The sequence below is a fragment of the Sarcophilus harrisii genome, chromosome 4 (genome assembly GCF_902635505.1).
Source record: "Sarcophilus harrisii chromosome 4, mSarHar1.11, whole genome shotgun sequence".
Lineage (NCBI taxonomy): Eukaryota > Metazoa > Chordata > Mammalia > Dasyuromorphia > Dasyuridae > Sarcophilus > Sarcophilus harrisii.
Window position 1 is genome coordinate 288,097,198 of NC_045429.1, and position 26,362 is coordinate 288,123,559.

At 39.9% G+C, this 26,362-nt stretch overlaps 1 protein-coding gene across 2 annotated transcripts; it reads right to left on the reverse strand.

Annotated features, from left to right (window-relative positions):
- Positions 1–3,105: 3,105 nt before the first annotated feature.
- EPHB4 (EPH receptor B4) lies at positions 3,106–20,774 on the reverse strand. Of its 2 annotated transcripts, XM_003768815.4 has the most exons (17): positions 20,101–20,773; positions 17,094–17,164; positions 14,912–15,199; positions 14,128–14,524; positions 12,969–13,124; positions 12,227–12,559; positions 11,695–11,819; positions 11,181–11,346; positions 10,679–10,781; positions 10,410–10,474; positions 9,924–10,037; positions 9,476–9,723; positions 7,520–7,735; positions 6,784–6,933; positions 5,981–6,174; positions 5,591–5,746; positions 3,107–4,241 (listed from the first exon to the last, which is right to left on the reverse strand). In XM_003768815.4, the coding sequence occupies exons 1-17, from the start codon at positions 20,150–20,152 to the stop codon at positions 4,112–4,114; spliced, it is 2,964 nt and encodes a 987-aa protein (XP_003768863.1). In that variant the 5' UTR covers positions 20,153–20,773; the 3' UTR covers positions 3,107–4,111. The 2 variants fall into 2 exon arrangements, with proteins under 2 accessions (XP_031821199.1, XP_003768863.1); XM_031965339.1 differs by lacking the exon at positions 5,591–5,746 and having other exon boundaries at positions 3,106–4,241; positions 20,101–20,774.
- Positions 20,775–26,362: the final 5,588 nt, after the last annotated feature.

The following is a 26,362-nucleotide window of genomic DNA, read 5'->3' on the forward strand; positions in this document are numbered from 1 at the left end:
GGAGAGAAGGGTGTTTAGTTTCTCCAACAATCCACAAGGGGCCTATGAAAAGACAGAGGACAATGGAAGGTCTCGTTCCCATTCCCACCTCTCCCATCCCCTCAAAGGCCCCTCATCCACCCAAAGTAGGGCCGAACAAGAAATGAAGAGAAAAAAGAATAAGATCAATAAAAAGTATAACATCAATAGATATATAGAAGAGAAGAGAGAAGAAGAGATAGTGAGAGAGAGAGAGAAGAGAGAGAGAGAGAGATAGAAAGGATATAGAGAGAGATATATAGAGAGAGAGAAAGAGAGATAGAGAGAGAGAGAGAGAGAGAGAGAGAGAGAGAGAGAGAGAATAATAATATATATATATAATATATATATATATATATATATATATATATATATATATATATATATATATATATATAATATATATATATATATATATATATATATATATTATATATATATATATATATATATATATATTATATATATATATATATATATATATATATATAATATATATATATAATATATATATATATATATATATATATATATATATATATATATATATATATATATATATATATATATATATATATAATAATATATGAGAGATATATATATAAATAATATAGAATAGATAAATATAAGAGAATATATATATATATAGAATATATATATAATAATATATATATATATATATATATATATATTATATAGAGAGATAGAGAGAGAAATAGAAGAGAGAGAGTAGAGAGAGAGAGAGAGAGAGAGAGAGAGAGAGAGATATATAAAATAATATATATATATATATATTAATTAAATAAATATAAATAATATATATATATAAGGATAAAATATATAATATTATATAATAATATATATATATATATATATATATATATAATATTTATAAGAAAATAATATATATATATATATATAAAGTTTATATATGAATAAAATATAAAATATATATAAAATAAGATATATATATATAGAAAGATATATATATATATAGGAAATAGGAAAATAAAGAGAGTGATAGAGAAAAGAAAGAAGAAAGGAAAAAATAATAAAAAAAAAAACATATATAAGATAAAAGGAAATAATATATCATATATAATATATACAAAATAAAATAATTATATAATATATTATTAAATAAACACAAACACATAATATAAAATTATATAATATAAAATATATATATATATATAGAAAACAAAATAATATAATTAAATATTATAATATATTAAAAAAAAAAAAAACACTATATACTAAATAAAATAAAAACTCACTAATTTATTATAAATATATATATAATATATAATATATATAGAGAGTAATATATAATATATAATATATATATTTAATATATAATGATAAAAAAAAAGAGAAGGGAGAAAATATATAGTATATATATATAAATAAGTGAAATAGTTATAAAAAGAAATAAAATTAATTATATAATATAAAATATTAATAATATATATAGATTAGTAAATAAGAAAATAAAGTATTAATATAATTTAGTTATATATATATATAAAAATAATAAAATTTTTATATAAATAATAAATAAAAGATATTAGTAGTTTAAAAAATTATATTTTATATAAATAAAATTTAAATTTTATATAAAAATATAAAAATAAAAAAAAAAAAAAAATTAATCTATTATATTATATAAAATATTATATATATATTAAAATAAAAAATTAATATATATTATTTAAAAATTATTATTTATAAAATTTTTTTATATTAATTATAAATTAAATAATAAATTTTTATTATATTTTATTAATTTATAATTTAATTTTTTAATATAATTATTTTTTAATAAAATTTTATTATATTTATAATTATATATTTACCTTATAATAAAATTTATAATTTTCATTTTTTAAATTCCTAATTTTTTTTTAATATTTAAATTAAAATTTAAAAAAAAATTTTTTTTAAAATTTTAATTTAAAATTTTTAAAAATAAATTTTTAAAAATTTTAAATTATTAATAAATAAAAAAAAAAAAAATTTATTAAAAAATTAAATTTTTAAAAATTTTTTTTTTTAAAAAAAAATTAAAAATTTTTTTTTTTTTTTTAAAAAATTTTTTATTTTTAATAATTTTTTTTAAAAATAATTTTTTTATAAAAAAAACCCCCCACCCTTTTTTAAACCCCCCAAAATTTTTTTTTGGGGGGCCCTTAAAAATATATATATATATATATATAATATTAATAAGATAAGAGAGAGAGAGAGAGAGAACACCCAAGCAGATCCCCATCCTTTTCTTCCTGATCAGGGCAGAACTGGAGGTGGTGGTGGGGTGGGGGAGAGGGGAAGAGAAACTAAAGAAACATTCAGAGGCTTTCTCTTCTCATCCTTGTGCTAGGAGGAACAGCCAAGGTTACCTCCTGAATAAAACTCTTCTCTTAGACCCAAGGGGTAAAAAAAGTTCAGGAAGAACAAGAATCAAGGTCTTCTACTACTACTCCCACTTCTTAGCTTCCCCCCCCCCCATCCCTCTTAATTGTAAACTCCACCCCTCTCAATTCAACCCCTTTTGCTCTTTCCTCTGCAGCAAAGCCCAACTGTCAACATCTGGGCTACAGCTGTCTTCTTTGCTGCCTGGACTCCCCCCCCACTCTAGCCTAAATCCCCCCTTTTCCTTTCCCCCAGTGTCTGCTAAATTGGACTGCCAGGCCCTGCACTTCTCTCCTCTTCTCTCACAGGACTCCTGCTGAAACAGGGGCAGCCTGGAGAGGAAGGAGAGGCAGCCCCACCCCGGAGATGCCCAGGGCTCTTGGCAGCAACAACTGGAGCCTTCAGGAGCAGCTGCCAATGACTCATTCACATAAACCCAAAGAGACCGGGGCAGGGAACCCAAGAGTTCTATTCCCCTAGCGGATTCCCATTCCCAAATACTTACAAGTGAAGCTCCTGTTCTTTCTTCTTTGGCTTATTAACTTCAAGGACCCATGCCCAGCCCCTAATTCTTCCCTGTTCCTCTATTCAATTCTTAGTCACTTTCTTTAGATCCTAATTCTCTTTTGGAATCAAGTGATTCCAAGTCAGTCCCAGAGTCCATAATTTCCTTAGTTTTCTTTTATTTATAAAAGAAAAAAAAAAAAAAAACACCCCTCAACATCTTTATAATTTAAAAACCCCTCCAAGGAATTTGTCAGGTAGGGCCCTTCCCTTTAACCCTTCCTCATTGTCCTCTTCCGATAAATTCCTTTAGAAGGCAAGGCCAGAGTGGGATGTCCCATCTTCGGGGGATGGACTATGAAAAATTACTGTTCAAGAGATTGAACAGGTACACTGTGGTCTCCTATCCCAGTCTGGGTATAAAAGAATAACAAAGAGGACAAGTGTCCTGAAACATTAGATTGTGACAAGAATTGGGAAGAAACAGAAAGATGAAACCAAAAAAAAAACAAAAAAAAAAACAAACCTTCAATATGAAGGCAAGCAGATATGGGGTGAGGGTAAAAAAAATTTACAGGATAAAAAAATGAAGTGGGGTGACAATATCACTTCTAGGAGGATAACAAAACAGCCAGGAAAATGATGTCATGTGCAATGCCAATTGTTCAATTGACTCCCACCTCCTGTGACATCATTCTGTTTCTGATATCATGAGACTGTTCTTCTGTCCTCTCTTTGGTCTGTTTGGGTTATGTCCCCATAGGGGTGGGAGAAAAGCACCTGAGGAGTCCTGTTCAAGAAGGAGAACAATCCTTAGAGGAAGCTATGCTCACCCCTCTCTCCCAATCACAGGATGGAGAGTAAGAGTTAGGAGAGTGGAGGGGTAGTTTCCTCATTTTTGTTACATTTCCCTCAAGTGATAACCAGTTTTGAAGGAAAGACTGAGAGATCATAGAAGGGGATATGTGCTCCATGATTTCTTCTTAAACAGTCTCATGTGATTGAATCCCCAAATCTTGGTCTCTCCAAACTTCCATCCTCCATGAGTTCAAAGTGCAATCCAGCAAGGTTAAAGATTATGGTGGGACCTCAACTCTGCTGGAGAAGAAAAGGTTAGGAAGCCTGGGTTCCTGGAATTGTTCCAGGGATGTGAGCTCCTGAGGAGCAGAAGAAACAGAAATCAGTATTGGGGAGCTGGTCCTCCTGCCCCTCCTGGTGTTGCAGGCTTGGCCTGTGATCGCATATGTTGTACACTTGACAGTATTTTCTTTTGGTGACCAGCCAGAGTGACGCCAATCCGGAGTAGATCTCTGTGCAAAGAAGGAGTAGAGATCATTAGGTCATTATAGATATTCTCTCAGAAATCCTCATTCTAACTTGTCTAGTTTCTCATAAGATCTCAGGATTAGAAGGGACTTCAAAATTTATCTAACCTTTATATGCAAAGAAATTCTCTTTGCACATTAGCAACATACGGCTCTCTAGCCTCTGAGGATTTCTAATCTACCCACTCTCCCTGAAGCAGTCCTTTCCACACAGACAGCTCTTTAATTATTTTTGTTTTTGTTTAGGGGAAAAATGGGGCTGTTCTCTCTAGGGGAAAAATTCCCCCCCCCCCAACTTTGTTTTTGCATTGAGTTAAAATCTATCCAACTTCCTATGGCTCCTAGTTCTATCCTTCAGGGCCAAGCAAAACAAGCTTAATTCCTTTTTTTTTGGTGATAGACTTTCAAATACTTGAGGATGACTCCCTTATTTGTTTAGGCTAAATAACCCCAGTTTCTTCAACAAATCTTTAATGATACCATCTTGAGACCCCACACTATCCTGGTTGCCACTTTCTACAATTTTCTAATTTGAGAGTATTCTTTACAAGTGCTAGTTTCTCACTACATTTATAACTTTTTCTTGGGACTGGAAACATCCAAGCAGGTTGACCTGGAAGGAAGGACTTCTACTTAAAGACCTTCAGGGGCAGAAAACTCACTATCTCCCATTTTACCAAAGATAGCCCCAATTATTAGGAAGTTCTTCCAAGTCTGTCCTTCTTGGAAATCATCATTCTTTTACCTTAATCCTGACTCCTGGGACTAGGCAAGGCTCCTCCTCTTAAGACTAGATATCTCTAACATTCTTTGAATGCCCTGAATTTGAATCCATTCACCATCCTGATCATCCTCTTCAAGGGACAGATGAAAACAGGGTGAGAAGTAAGGGAAAAGGGAGGCATAGAGGAGGAAAGATAAAAAGAAAAATGAAGATAGGAAAAAAAAGAGTACCTTCAGGGGAGAAATTTAAATAGAATAAAAATAGCTCAAAATAGAAAGGAGGCAGCAGTAAGTAAACAATTATTAATCATTTAAGGTTATTTCTTCCATGATTCTTAGATTTCAGATTTTGAGATTTTTGAAATTCCCATTCCTCCTTTTTTCTAATCATAAGGTTTCTGGAACTATCAATGTACTTGATTTTATTTATGTCAGATTGTTCCTATGGGGATACTGTTAAAGCAATTCTCTATTCAAAAAAGAAAGTTAATACTACATACAATCCCAAAGAACTCTCCGGATTCTCTCTTACCCTCTTCTGGTTCCCCAAAGCCTCCATATTTCCCCATGTCTCCTTATAGTTTTCTTCCTAGCACAGGTCTACAACTTACTCTGCCGAAATCTGACTGACCAGCTCAAAGGAGCCAAACCCAGCAGCTGCAAAGCTCTCTTCATATCGACCCATCTTGATTGCCCGAAGCCACTCGCCCACCGAGCCAAAGGCTGAGAAATGAGGCAACCGCTGATCCAAGAGAGGATGTGAGGCCCTGTGGGGCAAAGGAAAGGTGTGGAAGGCTAAGCATTATTAGCATTGGAACTAAGGAAAGAGAAGGGGAAGAGCATAGCACAATAGAATACTGCTGAATGGGCAGTTCTTGTTAGGCAGACAGAGAACAGTTCCATACAACATCAGCAAAGAATCTTTCTGGAGGAAAGAGATTCTCCAGTAGTAGTTATGGAGAATGTCTGATAGTAGAGCCATAGAAAGCCGGAGTTCTCACCCTCCATTTTCCCGAGCCACAATTTTGAGGCTGGCTGGATTTCGAATCAGCTTATCAAGGGCACTGACCACCTGGGGGAAGCGGGGTCGTGCATTTCGGTCCTTCTGCCAGCAGTCCAGCATGAGCTGGTGCAAGGAGGTGGGACAGTCTGAGGGTGGGGGCAGTCGGTAGTCTTGTTCAATGGCATTGATGACCTGACAGGTAGAAGGGAAAAAATGGTCAGGAAGTAGTGAGGTCTGATGAGCAGTGGATTTCTAACAAATGAAAATTTGTTAGAGCAGATTCAGGGATGACAATCAGATGGGCCATATATGACCAACTTCTGTGTACTCTGTTTGGGATGGGTATAGCTACGGAAATGCCTCCAATTGCCTTTCAACTATGATTCAGATATAATGCTACTCTTAATCTATACTCCAATCTCTGTTTTCCTCAAAGAAACAGAGCTGCATTTGTAGCTATGCAGTTCAATTCCTAGATTTGAATTCTAGTTCTGTTACTACTTTTATGATCTTAGGCAAGTAATTTAACTTCTCCGGGGCTCAGTTTACTTACCTCTAAAATGAGAAGATTGGACTATATAATTGCCAAGATCCTTTTCAGCTCTAAATCTTACCCACCCTACTTCATTTCAGTGGGGAGCACTCTGGAAATTCCCTTCTCTCCCAGCTAAATAATGGTGGTTGGCTGGCTGTAGGGTGGAGCAAAATACCACATAGAACATCTCCAAAAGAATCCTCTATTATTTATTTTAGGGCAAGTAAGGCATATTCAATGGGAAGACTCTGAGAAAGGGGACTTACATCCTGGTTGCTCATGTCCCAATATGGACGTTCCCCAAATGACATGACCTCCCACATCACAATCCCATAGCTCCAAGCATCACTGGCTGATGTGAATTTCCGGAAGGCAATGGCTTCAGGGGCTGTCCAACGGATAGGAATCTTGCCACCCTGAACAAAAGGATGAGAAGGGCAATGTGAAAGATGGCTCCAATCCCAGCTCTTACTATCTAACCGTGATTTGCTTTCTATAATCCAGTCATTCAACTTCAGTTCCAGGCTTCTTCTTAGAGAAGCAGTGTGGAAGAATTAGGGAGAAAAAAACTGAACCTGGAGCCTGGAAACTTTGGTTAAAATTCTGATTCTCACATTTGTTCATGTGACACTTCTCTGAGCCTCAGTTTTCTCATATGTAAAATGGAGCTACAAATATTTATACTAGTTATCTTACAGGGTTTTTATGAAGAGATTAATAAACTTTTAAAACACTATAAAATATGAATTGTTACCTGTCACCAAGGTTACCTGCTCCCTAACTCCAATTCCCAACCACATCCACAAAGGCAGCCCATATTCCTTCATTAAGGACCCAAGTGATCTGTTTTCCATCTTCCCAGGTGTCATAGCTCCTAGTCCTTCCCCTGAACCAAAACATCAAATCCTTCAGTCTCTGGCCCCAAATTTTTTCTTCGGTTCTCATTCCCTCCCCTTGTCTCAAATACCCAGGCATTCCATGTCTTTGAACTCTTCTACTTACCAAGGAGCTGGTATAGGTGGGATCAGAAGAGTTCTCTTCCAGGAATCGGGAAAGACCAAAGTCAGAAACTTTGCAGACCAAGTTGCTGTTGACCAGAATGTTTCGAGCAGCTAGGTCTCGATGCACATAGCTCATCTCAGCCAAGTATCGCATGCCCGAGGCAATACCCCGAAGCATGCCCACCAGCTGGATGGCAGTGAATTGTCCATCATTAAGCTAAGTGGAAGGGGGATATTGGGAAAAGAAGAAATAAAACAAGAAAGCAGTAGATCAGAGAAAGCAAGAGGATTTCACAAGACACCCAACCTATCAGTCCTCATTCTTGGAAGGTACTCATTCCTTTATCCTGCAAATCCATGTTCCTCTCAACTTCCTTGTTGATCCACTTCAAAATCCATTTCATTTAGGAATCTTTGATTTCAGGCCGATCCCTTTCTTATTCTTATTCCTTTTCAACCTATATTTTGTGCTTAGTTCCAGACTTGTACAATATTACCAATATAAAAACAGGGGAGTGTCCTAGATTTGAAGCCAAAGGATCCGGGTTTGGTCACCTAATCACATTGAGCCTCAGTTTCCTCATCCAAGAAGGGATTGGACTGGATCATCTGGTTCTAGATCCTCTAAGTATGTGTATCCTGTCTCCTTAGGATTTATAATCTTTAACAAACAGAGACTATTTTTTCTATTTCTTTTCTATTCCTTAATACAGGGGTCCTCAAAACTTTTTAAATAGGGGGCCAGTTCACTGTCCCTCAGACTGTTGGAGGGCCGGACTATAGTAAAAACAAAAACTTTGTTTTGTGGGCCTTTAAATAAAGAAACTTCATAGCCCTGAGTGAGGGGCATAATCGTCCTCAGCTGCTGTATCTGGCCCATGGGCCGTGGTTTGAGGACTCCTGCCTTAGTACATATTCTGTACCCAACAGATACTCAATAAATATATCTGCTAACTGCTCCCTCTAATAAAGGTTTTTCTTTATATAGAGAGAGTCTAACTACAGTTTTAAGTTTAATAAGTTTTGTTAATAAGCTTTATTAACTTTAGGAAGCTATTAAAGCCTAAACTGCACTAAAATTTTTGGGATAACCCCAGATACTACTGACCCATTAAGTTTTTTTTTTTTCTTTGTGCTGACAGATTTGCATGGAGCCAATTATACTATAACTCAGGATATTTTGTAGCCAATTTTAAGGTGGATCTGGGCCTTGCTACTACCTGAGCATTTATAAAAGAGTTAACAGATAGTAGGATGTAGTTTGTGACCAAAAAATAAGACAAACAAGGGACTCAGATCCTGACTTTGACCTCAATAATAAGCTTCTAAACTGAAGAGTTATCTAACAACACATCTTCTGTCATTCAGCCAGGAAGTTGGAACAAGGTCACAATAGTCCCCTGCAGCTGGAGTTGGGGTGGAGCAAGAAATACATGAGATCTCTTTCAAATGTGATGGTTATCTGCAAATCATTTTAGCACAGTACCTGGTACATGGTGGGAGCTTAAAAATGTTTTATTTCCTCTTTTTCATCCCTGAAGTGATATACATAATAGGGTAATAGTATGAGTTCTGGAATAAACACATAAGCCTTCCTTAATCTTTGCTAAAGGAATAGGAAAAGGGGAAGGAAACTATTGGGAGTAGGGGGGAACAGGAGAGGAAAGAAGCCTCTACTACTTATTATCTGTGTCACCTTGGACAAGCATTCCTTCTCTGTATCTCAGTTCCTTCATCTGTGAAATGAGCGAGTTGAACTACAGGCTCTCTAAAGTCCTTTACAACTATAATTCTAGGATCTCATGATCTTAGGGGAATGAGGTGGGAGGGATGTGGGAAGCCAGAAATGAAAGAAAGGAAGCATCAGCCATTTTAACTTTGATGTTTCAAAGAACAAAGAGATACCCTATTCTGGTTCAGGAGAAAACTCTGGGAGGCTATGAGAAGAAGGACTTACCCGAAGGAAGGAATCCAGCGCCCCATTCTCCATGAATTCGGTTAGGATCATGACAGGTACACTATTGGTAACTACGCCTTCCAGTCGAATGATATTGGGATGTTCAAACTGGCCCATAATTGAAGCCTCACTTAAGAACTCCCTTCTTTGTCTCTCTGTATAACCACCTTTTAGGGTCTTGATGGCCACATAACTTTCCTTCTTTCCAGGGGTTTTTAGCCGTCCTCTACACACCTCTCCAAATTCTCCTAAGGAAAAGGAAGGTAGGTGTCTCACTTTCCTTAGCATTGAGGGTCTTGCCTTCCTTCACACGACCCTTGGCTTTTTCTAGTTTCAGTATAAAATTCATCTAGCCTTAATCCCACAGTATAGTGATCACTCTCCTATTTTCCCCACTCCATGAACAAATGCCCAGGGACCCCGCACCCTGAACTTTTGTCTTTCTTACCTGCTCCAATCACTTCCTCGATTTTGACATAGGATACATCAATCTCCTTTGCAAATTCTCTCACAGCCTCATTAGGATCTTCATAAGTGAAGGGATCAATGTAGACTTTTGTGCCTTGGAAGTAATATGGGGAGCCATCAGTAAGGAATACACTTACTCAACTGTTTCCCTCTAGCACTCTTGTAACAGTATCACAGAATTATAGGTTTTAGACCTGATAGAAACTACTGGTTCAACCTGTATTGAAAGTGAGGTCCAGAAAGTATAACTGACTTGCCCAGGGATGCAAAGGTAAGTAATAGAAACAAAATCTGAATTTGATTCTAAATTCTTTCCAACAATACATATAATGTTTCCAGGACTCCAGATATCCTCTCCAACAACTCACTACCTATTTCCTCCCCCCACCCCCTCCAAAAAAAAATTCCAATCTCCTTCCCAAGCCAGGGCCCAGAACTCAGGTATCTAGTTATATCATGCACACACCATGCCCGATGAGATACTGTCCATGCTTGTCTGAATATTCAGCGTCCCTTCCGGTGCTCTGTTTCCTGCAGTTAATGCAAAGAGGCAGACAGATCAAGACTTGGGTTTATCTCTCTCAGTTTCTCATGGATGAAGAAAGGGGGATCAAAGGAACTCCATATAAAATTCTTGTTCTCTTTCACACTTACTAAGAATGTCTCTGATTTGCCCTGGATCCAGGGGAGAACTGATTGTCTTAGGGCATGGAGGATGGGAACTGCGGCTGTTACCTGAGGCAGAGAACTGCGATGACAATGACCACTAGAATCAGAATAACCCCAACGGCTGCTGTGCCCGAGATCAGTGCCAGCTGGTCCCTCCAGGTTTCATTCTCTATTTTTGGAGAGAACAAGTTTGGGAAGTCAGAATGGGCAGGACCCTTGTGAGAATGGTATGAAGGAATATTTGGCTTATTGGCCTTTCTTTTCCTCCTTCCCCCTCCCCAACACTGAACTAGAGAAGGGAGGTAGTTATGAGTTTGATCATCAGTGCAACTTACCTTCAAAGTTTTCACACAATACGACTGTGGAGTAAGGAAACAGACTGAAAAGGACAGAAACAGAGCAAGAAATCTGAGATGGAAAACAAACATGGAGGTAGATTAGAAGGAAAAGTGACTGCCAGAGGGAAGTGATAATGTAAATGGGAAGGGAGAGGCCCACCATAGAGATAATAAATGAGAGCTCAGGAAACCTTCCCACTCTATTTCTGACCCCTATATAACTCTCTTACCATCCAGTTTGGTTTGACTGTCATGCTCATGACCAAAGGGCCCATAGCCAGCCTCAGAGCGTGCCCGAATTTGGATAAGGTAATTAGTCCCCCTCTTCAGCCCTTGCAGTTCTGCTTGGTTTTCTGATGTCTTTAGGAAGCGTACCCCACTTGGTCCTTCCACACCCTGTCCTCAGTGAGGGAGAGAAAGGATAGTGAGTTAGGACTTAAGGTTCTTTGTTTAATCCCCTGCTTCAGCTTCCAACCCTCTCCCCACTAAATCTCATCCCTTCCACTGATGGTATCTCTTAAGTATTCTTTACTGTTTATGCTTAATTGAACAACTTGTTTGATGATTTGTGTCTTATACCTGCCTTAAAAAGAGTGAGGAGTTTGTATCTTCTATATCTGCCACCCCTTCCTTACTCCACAAAGAAAACTCAGCCAATGATTGACTCTGTCTTTAAAATACAGGGATTCAACCTTGGAGTCCTCCATCCTGCCTTGAGAACTTCAGTATTTGAGCAATTCTTACCTTCTCATGGTACTTGACCTCATAATCCAGCACAGCCCCATTGGATGGATGGGGAATGGACCAAGTCAGGCTTAAGCTGCTGGGGGATGCTCCTGTCACCTGGATATCTGATACTGGAGGTGGTACTGGAGAGAGATAGATCAGGCAAGTTAGGGCTCTTCCTCACGCCAAATTTGTCCCTAACCTGCCAAGAAATTTCTTTGCCCTTAACAATCTTTTCAGTCTCCCCCATGTTCCTATAATCTCTTTCCTCAGCTCTGCCTAGTGATCTACCTTACGATTTCTCTTCTATGTCCTCCAGCTCCAGATCAATCTTGAGCTCTCTTTAGACTTTCAATCTTGAGTGCCTTTGCTCTTCTTTTTTTCCCTTACAGTCTCAACTCAACTAGACTTTTCTGTCTCCTATTGCCTCATCTTATTTGTCCCAGCTCACCATTCTTCTATTGCTAGTTTCCCACATCTCTCCTGAGTCCTTTGTGTTCCCTACTTCTTACTTATTCCTATTCTTTAGTCACTAACTTTCCAATCTTACCTTCGCGGTCTGTGGTGACATTGACTGCTTCCACTGGAATGGGCCCAAGGGCCACAGAAGACACCCCATTGATGGCCATGACCTCAAAGGCATAGGTAAAATCAGGACGAAGCCCTTGAATCCCTACCCAGGGATCAGCCAGATTGTCAGGACCTGGATCAAAGGTCAGATCTCTTCCACATGGTACACAAGAGCCTCGTGGATGGCATTCATGGCAACGAAGGGCATAAGTCAGATCCCCTCGGCCTCCTGATTCAAGTGGAGCACTCCATTCCAAGCGGAGAGATGAGCCATTGAGACGGGCCACTACACTTCGTGGGGCTGAGGGTGGTGCTAAGAGAAATGGGGAAGAGAGACACAGAGAAATAATGACAGAAGGAAAGACAAAAGGTAAAAGAGAGAGGGACAAAGAAATAGACAACTCACAAAGACATAGAGGAACAGAGTGGAAAATACACACATATAAAAAAGAAGGAAGGAAAGAAAGAAGAAAAAAAGGAAGGAAAGAAGGAAGGAAGGAAGGACAAAAAGAGTCAGTGTGCTTTCTTATGAAGCACAAATCCATAAATAGTAATTGCTTAATAAATTTTGGTTAAGTTGAACTGAATGAAACTATAGGTGGTGTGTTGCTCAATTTTTTGTTTGAGGGATAAGATGCTTGAATCCTGACGAGATCTATTAGAGATCAGCTTGTTCAAATACCCTCACTACCTCCACCTAATTCTGGGCCCTGGTTACTTACTGGTACAAGGAGCTCCCAGGGGGTCTTTGGGGGCACGAAAGTAGCCAATTCGGCATTGGCAAATGGTGGATCCAAAGGAGTTGGATTGGCTATTAGCTGGGCATAGTTGACATGACCCCTCTCCTGCAAGAGGCTTGAAGGTTCCCTGCATACAGGCTGTGAAAGATAAGGGACTAATCACCAAAAAGATTTTCCACTCCTCAATATATTCACCCGATTCCAAAATTTCACGAATTAAATTTCATGAGTTAAAAGTAGAGAGAAGAGGGTCAAGAACCCAGAAAGACAAAAGGAAAGACATTTTCTTATAAGAAAAAAAAATACAGATTTTTAAAAAAGAAAGAAAAGGAGTCAAAAGTTATATTGAGCAAGTCAGGCACATGAGGCTTTTGTGCCTTGACACCAACCCTGGCCAAGCTCTGATAAAATTCTTAATGCTTAAATTAAAGTTCTTGGATGCAGGAAAAGGGATTTAAAAATGTAGTTGAGGCTTTAGTGGAGGCTAAAGTGGAGAGGGGAGAGTGCAGATGAAGATCAGAGATGACTTAAAAGTCATAACATTTGAATCTGGTCTCTTAAAAGTTATGTGACCCTGGGCTTGCTGAGACTTGCTGAGTCTCAGCTTCCTTATCTATAAAATAAAGATGATGTTGGCACCTATTCTGAGTGCTGCGGTGAAGATCAATTGAGAGAATTATATATAAGGTGCTTTGTAAATCTTAACATGTTATATAAATGTATTATTATTATTATTGCATTTATGTGTGATTATGGTTGATGAGAACATTGGAAATCCCAAAAGAAGGAGAATTGTATTCTATTTTCTCATGGAATACATCCTGAAAAGAAAGGCTAGAAAACCTGAGAGGGAAGACCACTAAATAAAGAAACAGAAGAGCTATAGGAACCAAAAGGAAAGAATTCTGGGAGTTCTAGAATCCTGGAATAGTAGAGATTGCAGAGACTTCAGAAATCACAACCAATCACTTTATAGATGAGAAAGTAACTTCCCTAGGATCCTATAGCTAATAAATAGTATGTCTAAGACTCAAAACCTAAGTCTAATTCTCTGCACTATACCACACTGTCTGCCTATGGATAAAAAAAAGAGTTGTGAAGCAGGGGGTTGGGATGAGGAATATATGGAAGCAACTCTCACCTCGGCATTTAGTGTTCTCTTCAACTGCTTCATAACCTGCCGCACACACACATCCAGTTACTGGTTGCTCTGCCCACTGGCCATCTTCCCGGCAATACAGGCTAGGACCAGGGCCAGAAGCTGGGACAGCATCTGCCACACAGCTTCCAGCTACAGGTACCACTAGTTCATGAGGCACAGTCTCAGGAAAGTGGGTCAGGTTGACAGTCAGCTGGGAACATTTCTTATAGAAGAGGTGGAGAGATAACAAGGCCATGCAGGCACCCTGGTCTTGAAAGGCCAAGTAGAAGCCAGCCTTGGTGAGAGGGCCCAGTCTCAGGGTCTTCACATTCACTTTCCCAGTTGCCTCACTCCCTGGACGCTTCCGAGTCAGGTGCTCTGCTGCCACTGTGTCCACCTATCCGGGTTTGTGGGGGAGGCAATGTTTACCTCTGTCATTGTTTTCTAGGACCTACATATATCACCAATGGCTCATTTCTTCTCTAACTTCGCCCTAGGCCCCCATGCTTCTTCTGGAGCCCAAGTCCTGGTCTCTCCCTTCTCCATTGTTTTTCCCCCATATCCTTTCTAAACTCTAGCTTTATCTTCACCAGTCCCTTCATTTAGCCCTCCAATCTAAGGCTTTGTTCCCCTCCAAGGCACCCCATTTCCTTAGTCCCCTAGTTCTTCACTAAATAAGAAATGGAAGCTTTGTTCATTTTAAACAGTCCCAGCCCTCTCCCCAATTCCCTACTCGCAGATGGCTCCCCGACCTTTATGGATCAGGGCTCCAGGACTTAGATACCTTGATGTAGGGGTTCTCCATCCAAGAAGGGGAGAGGGCAGTGGCAGTGTCGGCATCGCTCTCATAGTAGAAAACGGTGAACGTCTCCTTGCAAGCACGCCCAGCCCGGGGCAAGGACAGGCATTCCAGCATGGTAAACCGTAAGGTGGCGTAGACCGTCCTCGCCCCCTGCCGAGGCACCCAACCTGTCCGAAGCCAGTGGGGCTGCCCAGGGGGCCGCTGCATATCACATACTTCATACGTCCGAACACTGTGCTGCTCCTCGTCCAGCCCGCTCAGCTCTTCCCACTGTTCGGAGAACAGGTGATGAGAAGGGGCAAAAGGGAAGGGGATGGGGAGAAAGAACTTGGCTTCTCCTTGGACCATCTGGGGGAGAATCTGGGTCAAAGATCCACGCATAGGAAAATGCGATAGAAGCTGGTTTCAAAAGTTCTTTTATAAGAGTAAGAGGGTCAAGGCTCAACAGCTGCAATTTCAGGGAAGCCTTTAAGGAGGGAGTAAGGAAGACTGAACATGGGAAAGTGTAAATTGGGAGAGGAGAGATTTGATGGTTCCTTTCCCTCTAGCCAAAGGACTGGGACAGGGAGACTAAAGCTTAAGAGAGGGATACTTGGAGGTCTGAAGGGTTAGGATCTGTCTTTATTCTCTAAATTTTCCTCTTCTCTGAACCCCATGACCCCTTCTTCCAAGCATCTATCAAGTCAAGTCAAGAAATGTTTATTGTGGGGCAAGTGTAAGCTTTCAGGATAAAAAAAAAGCCAAAAAATGGTCTTTGGTTTCAAATAGCTCTTATTCTAATGAGACATCATGAAAATGTCCATGTACAAACAAGAAATATTCAGGATAAGTTGGAGATATTGTTATCAGAAGGAAGGCACTACCATTAAGAGAGGAATCCAGAAAGGCTTCCTGAAGAAGGTGAGATTTTAATTAAGACTTGAAGAAAGCCAGGGAAGCCAGAAGGTGAGGAGAGAGAGCATTCCAGGGAAAGGGACAGCCAGTAAAAATTCCAAGGTCAAGAGATGTGTGAGGAGGCCTGTATCAATGCATCACAGAGTATATGGAAGGGAGGTATAAGACACCAGAAAACCAAAAAAAAAATACAAAGGGGCCAAGTTATTTGGGGTGCTAAAAGTCAAAGAGAGGATTTTATATTTGATCCTAACAGTCATAGGAATCTATTGAAATTTATTTAATAGCTGATACAATTAGAATTGTAGATAGAGTAACAGATCTAGAATCAGGAAGATCTGAGCTGTGTAATCTTTACACTTAATCACTTAATCTCTTGGTTTGCCTTGATTTTTTCTATTGTAAAATAGATATAATAGCACCTACCACCCAGAATTGTTGTGAGGATTAAAAAAGAAAATAATTGTAAAACACTTGGCATAGTCCTTAGCAGATGATAGGTGCTAAATAATGCTCATTTCCTTCCTTCTTTCTTTCCTTCCTTCCTTCCTTCTTTAATTTAGTCATTGGGTGGAAAATGGACTACAGCAGGGCTACTTAAAATTTTTCCACTCCCGTTCACCTAAGAAATTTTTACATAGCCCTGGGATATAAAGATATATAAAATAGGTATACAAATCAAACATTCACTAATAATAAGTCATAATTTTGCGACCTTCACACACAGTTATGAGATGCCATGTGGAATTTTGAACTACAGTTTAGGAAGCTGGGAATAAGGAAAGATTTGAGACAGGAAAATCAATTAAAAGGCTATTGAAATAGTTCAGGTGTGATGTGATGAGGGTCTATCCTGTGATCAAGGTGACAACTATGTGAGTGGAAAGAAAGGAATGTATACAAGAAATTGTGGGAAGATAGAAGCAATAAGACATGGGAACAGGGATATTGGAAATGGGGAAAAAGGACAAGATAGGAGAGATTGATGAGTTGAATATGACATCTCTGCTCTGAGATTGGAAGCCTCATTGACTAGGTTTAATTTTGGACATGCTGAGTGTGACGTATGGTCCGACACCTAACTAGAGATTTACAATAGGCAATTGGATGTGTGATGGTCAGGAGAGAGGTTAGGGCTGGACAGATCTGAAAATCATTTGCATAGAAAGAGGGTAACATGGGAGTAAGTGAGACCAATTAAAAGAGCAGAGGAAGAAGAGAAAAGGACACTTTTTCCATCTTCTTCCATGTCTTTGGCCCTAGCTCTTACCTGTCCTTCCACCTGAGGATAGGTAACCCACTTTAGATCTGCTGTTTCCAGTTTTGTGTTCAGGAGGGTCTCTAGGAAAGACAGAAAGGCAAAATAAAGATCAAGGAATTGGAGGAACAAGAAAGATAGACTCACTTATCTCTGATCTGTGAGGGTAAAGATTATGAGGGAAATGAAACCTCACAATTGTGATTTAATAGTTTTATTGGACAAAGGAAAAGAAGTTCCAGAAGTAGAGGGTGGGAGTTAATTCTATTTCTTTTCCTCTCAGCCTCTGGTCTTTTCTCTCTCTGACTGTCAGCTCCACCCCTAACAGCTGGCAAATACCTGTTCACCCCCTAAGGGGTTCCCAAGATCCTGGCCTTCTTTCCTACATATAGGATCATGAAGGAGAGCCTTCATGTCTAGAAAGTAGCAGATTAAGGACTATCAAGCACCCTTTACCCAATCTCACCAGTAAAATGTAACTCTTTGAGACTGGGCAACGTCTATCATTTAAAAAAAATATATATTTTAAACATATTACTAATGTCTAGCACAAGATGCATAACAAATGTTTGTTGAATGTAGTTAAATCAAATTGATTCACTGACCCATAAGACACTCCCTTGTAGGGCAAAGGGTTGATGAAAATGCAACATCCCCCTCCCTCTTCTTTCAGGATCCAAGTTCCACCTTCAGTCTCCATTTCTCTCTCAGCTCCCACTCCTCCTCCCAAGACATAGACATTCCATCTTTCAGACAGTAGTTCTTCCCTTTCAGTTTTTGCTTCCCCACAGGGACCTGCCTCCCTTCCCCCAAGTCCCTTTCCCCATCAGGATCAACGCTCATTTTCCAAGTAGAGCCTAGACGCTTGGGTTTCACACCCTGGTTCCCCTATTGGGGCCTCACATCTGGATCTGGTTATGGGAAGGAAAAGGGGAGGAGATGAGGAAAGCCCCCCTTTCCCCCCACACACACACCTGGCTTTGCTTCTGCAGCCAGGAGGAGAGGTGGAGCTGGCGGAAGGAGGAGATTAAGAGAAACTGCAGAGCCCTAGGCTGGGGAGGGAAGGGAGAAAAGGTAGGGGAGGGAAATCCCCTTTGAATTTCTTGGCTAGTTAGGGCAAAGTGCTTCCCTAAGGCCCAAGGAAGAGAGTAGAGGGTCCAGAGGATAGCTAGGCAATTAAGGGGCAAGCCATCTGAGTGCAGGAAGGGGGGACAGGAAGGACAGAAAAGGTGAATGAGATAGCCTCTTCCTTTCATCCAACTCCTCCTACCAAAGAAAAGGATTTCTCTCCCTGGCTCTGAGCTATTTGGGAGCCCCGCCATCCTAAGGGGAAGCCGCCTAGCAACCCTCCAGGGGTGGCTGGAATATTAGAGAAAGCTGGGGACAGGTTCTGGGAAGTGGATTGGAGGAAGGTAGAGGTCTCCTCCCTCCATTGTTCCCTTGGAAAACTTTTTCCTGTCTAATTTATACATCATCTCTGTCAGTAATCTTCTCTATCTTTTTCAGTGTATTTCATCTCTAACAGAATCTCTAGATGTGCCTCAGCCTCTCTTGAATCTGTCATTTCTGTGTCCCTTTTCAAGATTCTTTCTCTTCCATTCTGTTGTCCTTTCCTATGTTTCATTCCTCTTTCAACCTTCCTATTCCCCTCATGTTGTGTATCTCTTTTCACCTATAATCTGACAATTGTTTCTTTCTGTTTCTTTCTTCTAGTTCTTCAATCCTTTCTCTCTCTCTCTCTCTCTCTTTCTTCCCCACCCCCATTTTCCCCATTAAGTTTTTTCTCTTACTATCCTATTCCTCAGCTTTTTCTAGCCTGGAGAGTTTATCTTCTCTTCTCATACTTTTTTTGGGGCCTCCACTTCTCTTTGATGCATAGCCTGTGTTGCTCAGCCCTGAGAAAAGTCAGGATTTTCCAAATACCTTTGATTCTTCCCCTTTACCTCCTCCATGGCCCACTCCCCAGAGAACCCCTTTGATTCCAGACAGTGAAAAGCGGGGGAGAGCTCAATGAAAGAGATCAAGGCAATAGGAGGGGATTTACAGAACACTTTGCCTCCCCCCTACAAAAGAATGGAGGTTGTGAGGTAGCCTAAAAGACAAACACATTTGAAAAATGAAGGGGGGAAAAGCTTACAGGATAACCAGGAGCTGGTGTTTGGGTGGCAGAGTCAGTTAGCAAGAGTTTTTGAGCTGGGGGTGGGGACTGGGATAGGATCTACAGTAGATTTTTGGGTGCCAAAGCTTGATTCACCAATCTTTGGTACTCTCTGGTGATATGCAAAAAATAACCCCGAGAAAGGTATCAGTGTAGAGGAAGAATTCTAGTCAAATCCTTCATTTGAGAGTTAACTTGTTTATAGAAACCTTAATCAGTTTGAATGTGGACAGAACTGAAGTATTTTGGGATGCTTTGAAGCAGTATGTGGAAAAGACTGGCGTTTTGGGGCCTAGAAATCAGGGAGCAGATCCATTTGGGGGGGGTGATCCTGAAATGAAGAATTATTGAAGGCATTAGCTGGACTAGTAGTGGTGGTAAGGTGTAATCCATTGGCAAATGTTTCATTTGAGGACGGTTAGGCATTTAGGAGGAAGGAAAATATTAGTTTGGGGGCGCGTACAGCAAGCATAGGAGAAACCGAAGGGAAGAGTTTGGGGGAAAGTTTAAGCTATTGGGGGGAAAGTAGTGGGGGGAGAAATTAAGAAGCTTGGGAGGAAATTTTGAAGTCCAGGAGAAGAGTAGGATGAGTTGAGGTGGGGAAAAGTCCCAGGACAAGGGATTCAACTCCCTCTTCTTTGCAAACAAAAGAAAAATCCACTTCCCTGCTGGGCAGCCTACTTCCCCCCCCCCCTTCCTATCCCCCTTTCCCCATCCACAATCTCCAATCCAGATCCTTTCCCCCAGCCCGAGGACAGAAAGGTGGTGGAAGGGGTGAAGAAAGAATCAACCCCTCATCTCCAAGGCCAAACTCAAACCCTCTGGAAATTAGGAAGGGAAAGTTTCCCCAAACTCACCCACCTTCTAGTGCAGAAGCCAGGGACGCCCAGCAGAGTAGCGCTCGAAACTCCATGGCGCCACCTGGTTCCCAATTAGATCCGAGGTTGGGGGGCGCGAGCCCCCCCAGATCTGAAACCCTCTGGTTAGGAGCACAATTCTTGCCCCTCGCACCGCTTTCTTTTGCTCGCAGTCCTTTTAGTCCCCCACCATACAGGGGGAGGCGCAAGGATCCAGAAGTCGCCAAAAGTGTTTTTTGTTTCTCCTCCCGAGATATGGTGTAGTCTATCCTCTCTGAAAGTTTAATCCAGAAAGTATGGAGACCATAAGATTGTCATAAATTGGGGCACAATTAGAGAGGTAGGGCTGGAGTTGGGGGATCTCTCTGGATTCTCGGGATCCCGCCCTGGTTGGGGGGCGGGGTGCCGAGTCCGGTCTGGGGGCCCCCCTGGCAGAGTTGGGGTGCAGCTAGGTATCCCTACCCCTTCTCTCCAATCACTTTGCCACCACTGGGCCCCCAGAGTCCGCTCCCGCCAGCGAGGGAGGGAGAAAAAAGAGAGAGGGGAGAAGCGGTAAAATGGGGCCTGAACCGGGGCAGGGGCTGGGACTGGTACTGGGGCCGGGGCCAGCGCCTGGGTTATGGAGAGAGGGAGAGAGGAGGGACTGACGACCAAGAGAAGAGCCGACTGGCTGGGCAGGGCCCCCGGGGAGAGAAGGGGCCGGACTGCCCGGATTGGAGTCCGCTGATTACTGAATAATTCATGAGGAAAGTAGAGTAGGGAATTAAAAAGGGTGGGGGAGTGGGGGAGGAGCCGGGAAGTTGGGAGAAAGTTTGGAGAAGAGGAAGGAGGGGGAAGAGAGAGAGAGAGAGAGGGAAAGGGGAAAGCAGGGAAGAGTGATCCACTGTGTTGTAAAAGAGGCAAAAACACAGAGACTCCCTGATAGAGGTAAAGAAATCCGGAGAGGGTAGAGGGAGGCAAGAAGATGACACGAAATGCTGTTAAACACACCAAGCTATGTGCGAGCGTTCACAGAAATCCATGCAGTGCAGAAAATATGCAAAGAAAAATAGACCCATTGCCATCTATCTAAATAAATCTAAGAGTCTACTGGTCTCAGATGTTCATTATCCTGTCATACTTGGCAAATATTTGGTTGGGTTGCTTGGGGACAAAACTGATTAGAAGAGAGTGGAAATGGAAAACTGCCATATACCTACGGCAGAAAATGGAAATTGGTCTTATGTAGGCAATTCGAGAGTTTGTTGAACATGTATTCATTCAAAAAAAAACACTTTTATTTGGTATTTACTATGCTAAAGAAATCATACATCAGGAATTGAAACAAAGAGCTGGGAGAGTAGGGAACTGAAAAGTGAAAGGCAGGAGGTTCTTCTCTCACTTCTCTCACCCCACACCCTCTCTCCCCACCATGTGAGCAGTGAAACATAGACAAAAGGGAACTGAGTAGGATATCCAGTAGAGGAATTTCCAATCTCTTACCCTGACTCTCCATCCCACTCTTCCTAACTGTAGGAAACTACCCCCTTTCCCAAGCTCTGACCCTTGGGGGGAGTGTCACCATAGCTACTTCCTCTGTCTTTCCTGAGGCTGTTTCCTGTCTGGCTCCTGGGGGCCCTTGGGACCTCCTTGGGAGGGGTCCTTCCTCTCACTACCCCACCCCTCTAATCTGTTCTGCTAGAAAACTGGGGAGGAGTTAGAAGGGCCCTCTCCTCTCCCCCCCCCCCCCATTTCAGCTATTCCTTTTCTTACTCTTTGAGCTGGGATCAAAGGGAAAAGGAATAAGAAAAGGGGAACATAGCATTCTTGGGGTGAAGTCTGTAGGAATGACCGAAAGAATCATAGGAGTACTGACTGAAGAGGTCACAAAAGTAACAAGACAGACTGGGATAAAAGAGAGGCAAAGGCAGGGGAATACATGAAACTAGAAAGAAAGAAGCTTGGAAATATTTGGGAAGCTGACTCCCTGCCTCAAACAAAATAGACAAGTCTGGAATGACCTCGTAGACCTTGAAATAATCTTAGTACACCAAGGGATGTCCCCCATACCCTGTTTTTGGGTGCATCTGGGATAGGATAGGGTGAGGAACATAAAGGGGAGGAAACAACTGTTTCTTTTGAAGGTGAATGGAATAGGACTGAGAATCCCATCCTCAACTACCTCCTTCCCCTATCCCTTATTTTCCCTTAACCCCTAAACTCTGGTTTCAGGCTAGTCCAGCTTGGTCTGTTCCTCATTGCCCTAACTCTCTAGATTCTTTTTTCTGTTTTCCCAGCTTCCTAAAAGTCCTTCCTGTTCTGCCTTACTGGTCTGAATGCCTGTTTTTCACTTCTGCAGTCATTCTCTCCCCTCCATCTTCCCATTCCTCATCTACTTCTACTTCACCAGTCTTCTTCCCTGGCTCTCTTTCACCTTTCTGCCTCCCTGCTCCCCCCCCCCCAAGTTCTTTCTGGCCCTTGATCCCTGGAATGTCTGCACAGCTGTTTCTCATACAGTAGGAATACTTTGCATCTTTCCTGGGGGGGGGGGGGGGGAAGAAAGAGACACAACTAGAGATGGAAGAAGTGAACATGTGAGCATAGTAAACTTGGGGTCTAATAGAACCTGGTAGCCAAGATAAAAGAGTTTTTAAAAAAGTGTTATTAACTGACCTATAATGTTTCTAGTAATAATAATAGCTGATCTTTCACATATCACTTTCAGGTTCCACTTCATATACATTATCCTCTCTTAGTAACTTAGTGATGTGGGTACTATGGGTTTTTTTTTTTTTTTTTTTTTTTTTTTTTTTTATTGTTGTTGTTTGTCCTTTATTCTTTTTTTTTTTTTTTTTAAATTTAATAGCCTTTAATTTACAGGATATATACATGGGTAACTTTACAGCATTAACAATTGCCAAACCTCTTGTTCCAATTTTTCACCTCTTACCCCCCCCCACCCCCTCCCCTAAATGGCAGGATGACCAGTAGATGTTAAATATATTAAAATATAACTTAGATACACAATAAGTATACATGACCAAAACATTATTTTGCTGTACAAAAAGAATCAGACTCTGAATTATTGTACAATTAGCTTGTGAAGGAAATCAAAGATGCAGGTGTGCATAAATATAGGGACTGGGAATTCAATGTAATGGTTTTAGTCATCTCCCAGAGTTCTTTTTCTGGGTATAGCTAGTTCAGTTCATTACTGCTCCATTAGAAATGATTTGGTTGATCTCGTTGCTGAGGATGGCCTGATCCATCAGGACTGGTCATCATCTAGTATTGTTGTTGAAGTATATAATGATCTCCTGGTCCTGCTCATTTCACTCAGCATCAGTTCGTGTAAGTCTCTCCAGGCCTTTCTGAAATCATCCTGTTGGTCATTTCTTACAGAACAGTAATATTCCATAATTTTCATATACCACAATTTATTCAGCCATTCTCCAACTGATGGACATCCATTCAGTTTCCAGTTTCTAGCCACCACAAAAAGGGCTGCCACAAACATTCGTGCACATACAGGTCCCTTTCCCTTCTTTATAATCTCTTTGGGATATAATCCCAGTGGTACTATGGGTTTCATTCCCATTTTACAATGTGGAAACTAAGGTGCAAAGAGGTTACATATTTTGCCCATGGTCACACAGCTGGTAAATGAAAGGGGTAGAATTCAAATTTAGGATATTCCTGAATCAAGGTTAGCACTCATTCTACTAAACTACATTGTTTTTCTTAGGAAGAAACACTTTCTCAGTTAGATCATATTGTTATATAATACATTTGCCCAGCAGTGCCTTGAAATATAGGTAAGATTGTTATTTTTTTCTGTTAGAGGTCAATTTCTTCTCTTTTGTAAATACAATTAATCCTTTCTTTGTTTCATTCATTCATCAGATGTTATGTCCCAATCATGAGCTCAGCACTGCAGTGGATACAAAGTTTTATAAGGTGCAGTCTCTGATCTTCAGGAGATTACACTGACATTTCAGTGTAGGTGATTTCTCCACTTCTAGGTGATCTCATATTATCATACAGTTCCTATATTAAGGCTTGTAACAGAGCATCAAATTAGAGTTTGATTTTTTTTTTGTTCTATTGATTACCTAGACCTAAGAAAGTGTTGGATTAAGTATGAATACTGCAATAAATGTAAAGATATATCTATGCACTTTTTTTTCCTTTTGGAGAGTTAGTTGTAAAATATTTTTATATTTTATATTATATTTATATTATAGCATACTACTGATCATAAGCCTTTTCCCATCATATTGACTATAGGGACCACACTATACTGTATGAAATTATTATCTCACCTTTTCTAACTAAAGAGGGTAAATAGAATCTCACATTATTGAGACTTGGTAGGATAAACCCATAACTGGACTATGCCTTTAAATAGGTATATTTGATTTTTAAAAAGCAGGATAAGTAGAAGGAGGGTGAGGTAGCACTGTATATTAAGATGGTATATTCATATGATCAAAGCCGGGAACCAGAAGGTGGAAGCATTATGGGGAGTTTGGGGGTAAAGATCAAAGGTGAAAAAGAAAAGAGGTGATTTTGTCTTTGAAATGTACTCCAGACCACCAAGGCAGAAGAAAGAAATAGATAAGGAATTGGAAAGTAGATCATAAGCATGAAGTAGAAAAAATGGAAGCTATCAATTATCCAGACATATAGTGTAGCTCTCTATCAAAGGCAGAGCAACTAATAACTTTTTAATATGCCTTCATCACACTTTTATACTTCAGAGGAGGGGCAACAAAAGGAAATTCTATTCTGGATCTGATTAACTTGGTAGGTTGGAAATGATAGGAACCATGGGGAGATATGATCACTTCCTTCTAGAGAAGAGGAAATTTGGGTGCAGTTTGACATATACCATCCATTTTGGGAAAGCAGATTTCAAAGAATAAAGGAAAGATAGGTAGAATCCCATGGAGCAAAATGACTCAGTGAAAGTAATCGTAGATAAGAGAAGGTTAAGAATGAAAGTCTGAGGATATAAAGGGAAATAATTAAAATGAGGAAGAAAAATAGGATTTGTCTAAAGAGACCAATGATGATGCACAGGGAACTCAGCACTCAGTTTAGATTTTTAAGAAAAATATCCAGAAGATGGAAACAAGAATATTTAACAAGATGATCATAAGAATTTGCATGGTCCTGTAAAAAAAAAAAAAATCATGCCAAGAATACTAACTCTCAGAAGGAGTTGAGACTATGGAGGGAAGCTAAGATATACAAGTTCTCTCTGTCTCTGTCTCTGTCTGTCTCTCTCTCTCTCTCTTTCTGTCTCTGTTTCTCTCTCTGTGTGTCTTTCTCTTTCTGTCTCTCTGTCTCTGTCTCTCTCTGTTTCTCTGTCTGTCTCTCTCTTTCTCTCTGTCTCTCTCTGTGTCTCTGTCTCTTTGTCTGTCTGTCTGTCTCCCTCTCTGTCTTTGTCTCTCTGTATCTCTGTCTATCATTCTTATCTCTTTTAGCTATAAAGGAAGAAAAAGAAGGATCAAATAAGGGAGAATATCTTAGCTTGAAATATATAGGAAGATGACAACACATCTTCCACAGAGATAAGGTAGAACTCAATTCTTCTTGAGTTTCTGGTTTCTCTGTCTAAGATAGTGATCTTAATATTGGAAATTATAAAAGTAATTAAAAGGTATTTGATTCATAAGATAAATAAGGCAATAGTAAAAGAGCATGTAATTATCTTTGATAAATTCAAGTCACCTGAACCAGATGAATTACATCCTAGAGTCCTGAAAGAAATGGCAAATCTGTCACTGATATTTGAAATAACAATAGTTAATAGTTATATAGCGCCTTCTAAATGCCAGACTCTGTGTTAGGCATTTTACATTTATCTCATTTGTTCCTCACAACAACCCTAGAAGTTATCCTATTTTGTAAATGAGGAAACTTCAGCAAATAGAGGTTTAGTAACAGAGTCCCATAGCTAGTAAGTGTCTGAAGTCAAATTTGATCTCATTTTCCCGACTCCAAGCTCCATGCTTTATTCACTATATAGAAAATAGAAAAGAAACCAAAAGACTGGAAAAAGAGTAAATGTCCTAATTTTTAAGAAGAAAAAGAAAGCAAAATCTGCAAACTGTAGGCCAGTAAGCTTGATTTTGATTACTGAGAAAATTATAGAATACTTATTCTATATATACATTTAAAAGAAGATTGTAGAGAATTAAGAAAAGGAACAAGTGATTAAAAAGTTTGCTTGACTTCAACAAGGTAAGGTCATGTGAGATGAACCTTTTTTTGAGAAAGGA

Excerpts from the sequence above, each read along its gene's own strand:
- EPHB4 (XM_003768815.4), bottom strand. The coding sequence starts at position 20,152 with ATGGAGTTTCGAGCGCTACTCTGCTGGGCGTCCCTGGCTTCTGCACTA. Across the intron at positions 15,200-17,093 it reads ATCCTCAGGTGGAAGGACAG|TGGGAAGAGCTGAGCGGGCT; the intron begins GTAAGAGCTAGG and ends TTCTCCGAACAG. Across the intron at positions 10,038-10,409 it reads ACAGTATCTCATCGGGCATG|GCACAAAAGTCTACATTGAT; the intron begins GTGTGTGCATGA and ends ATTACTTCCAAG.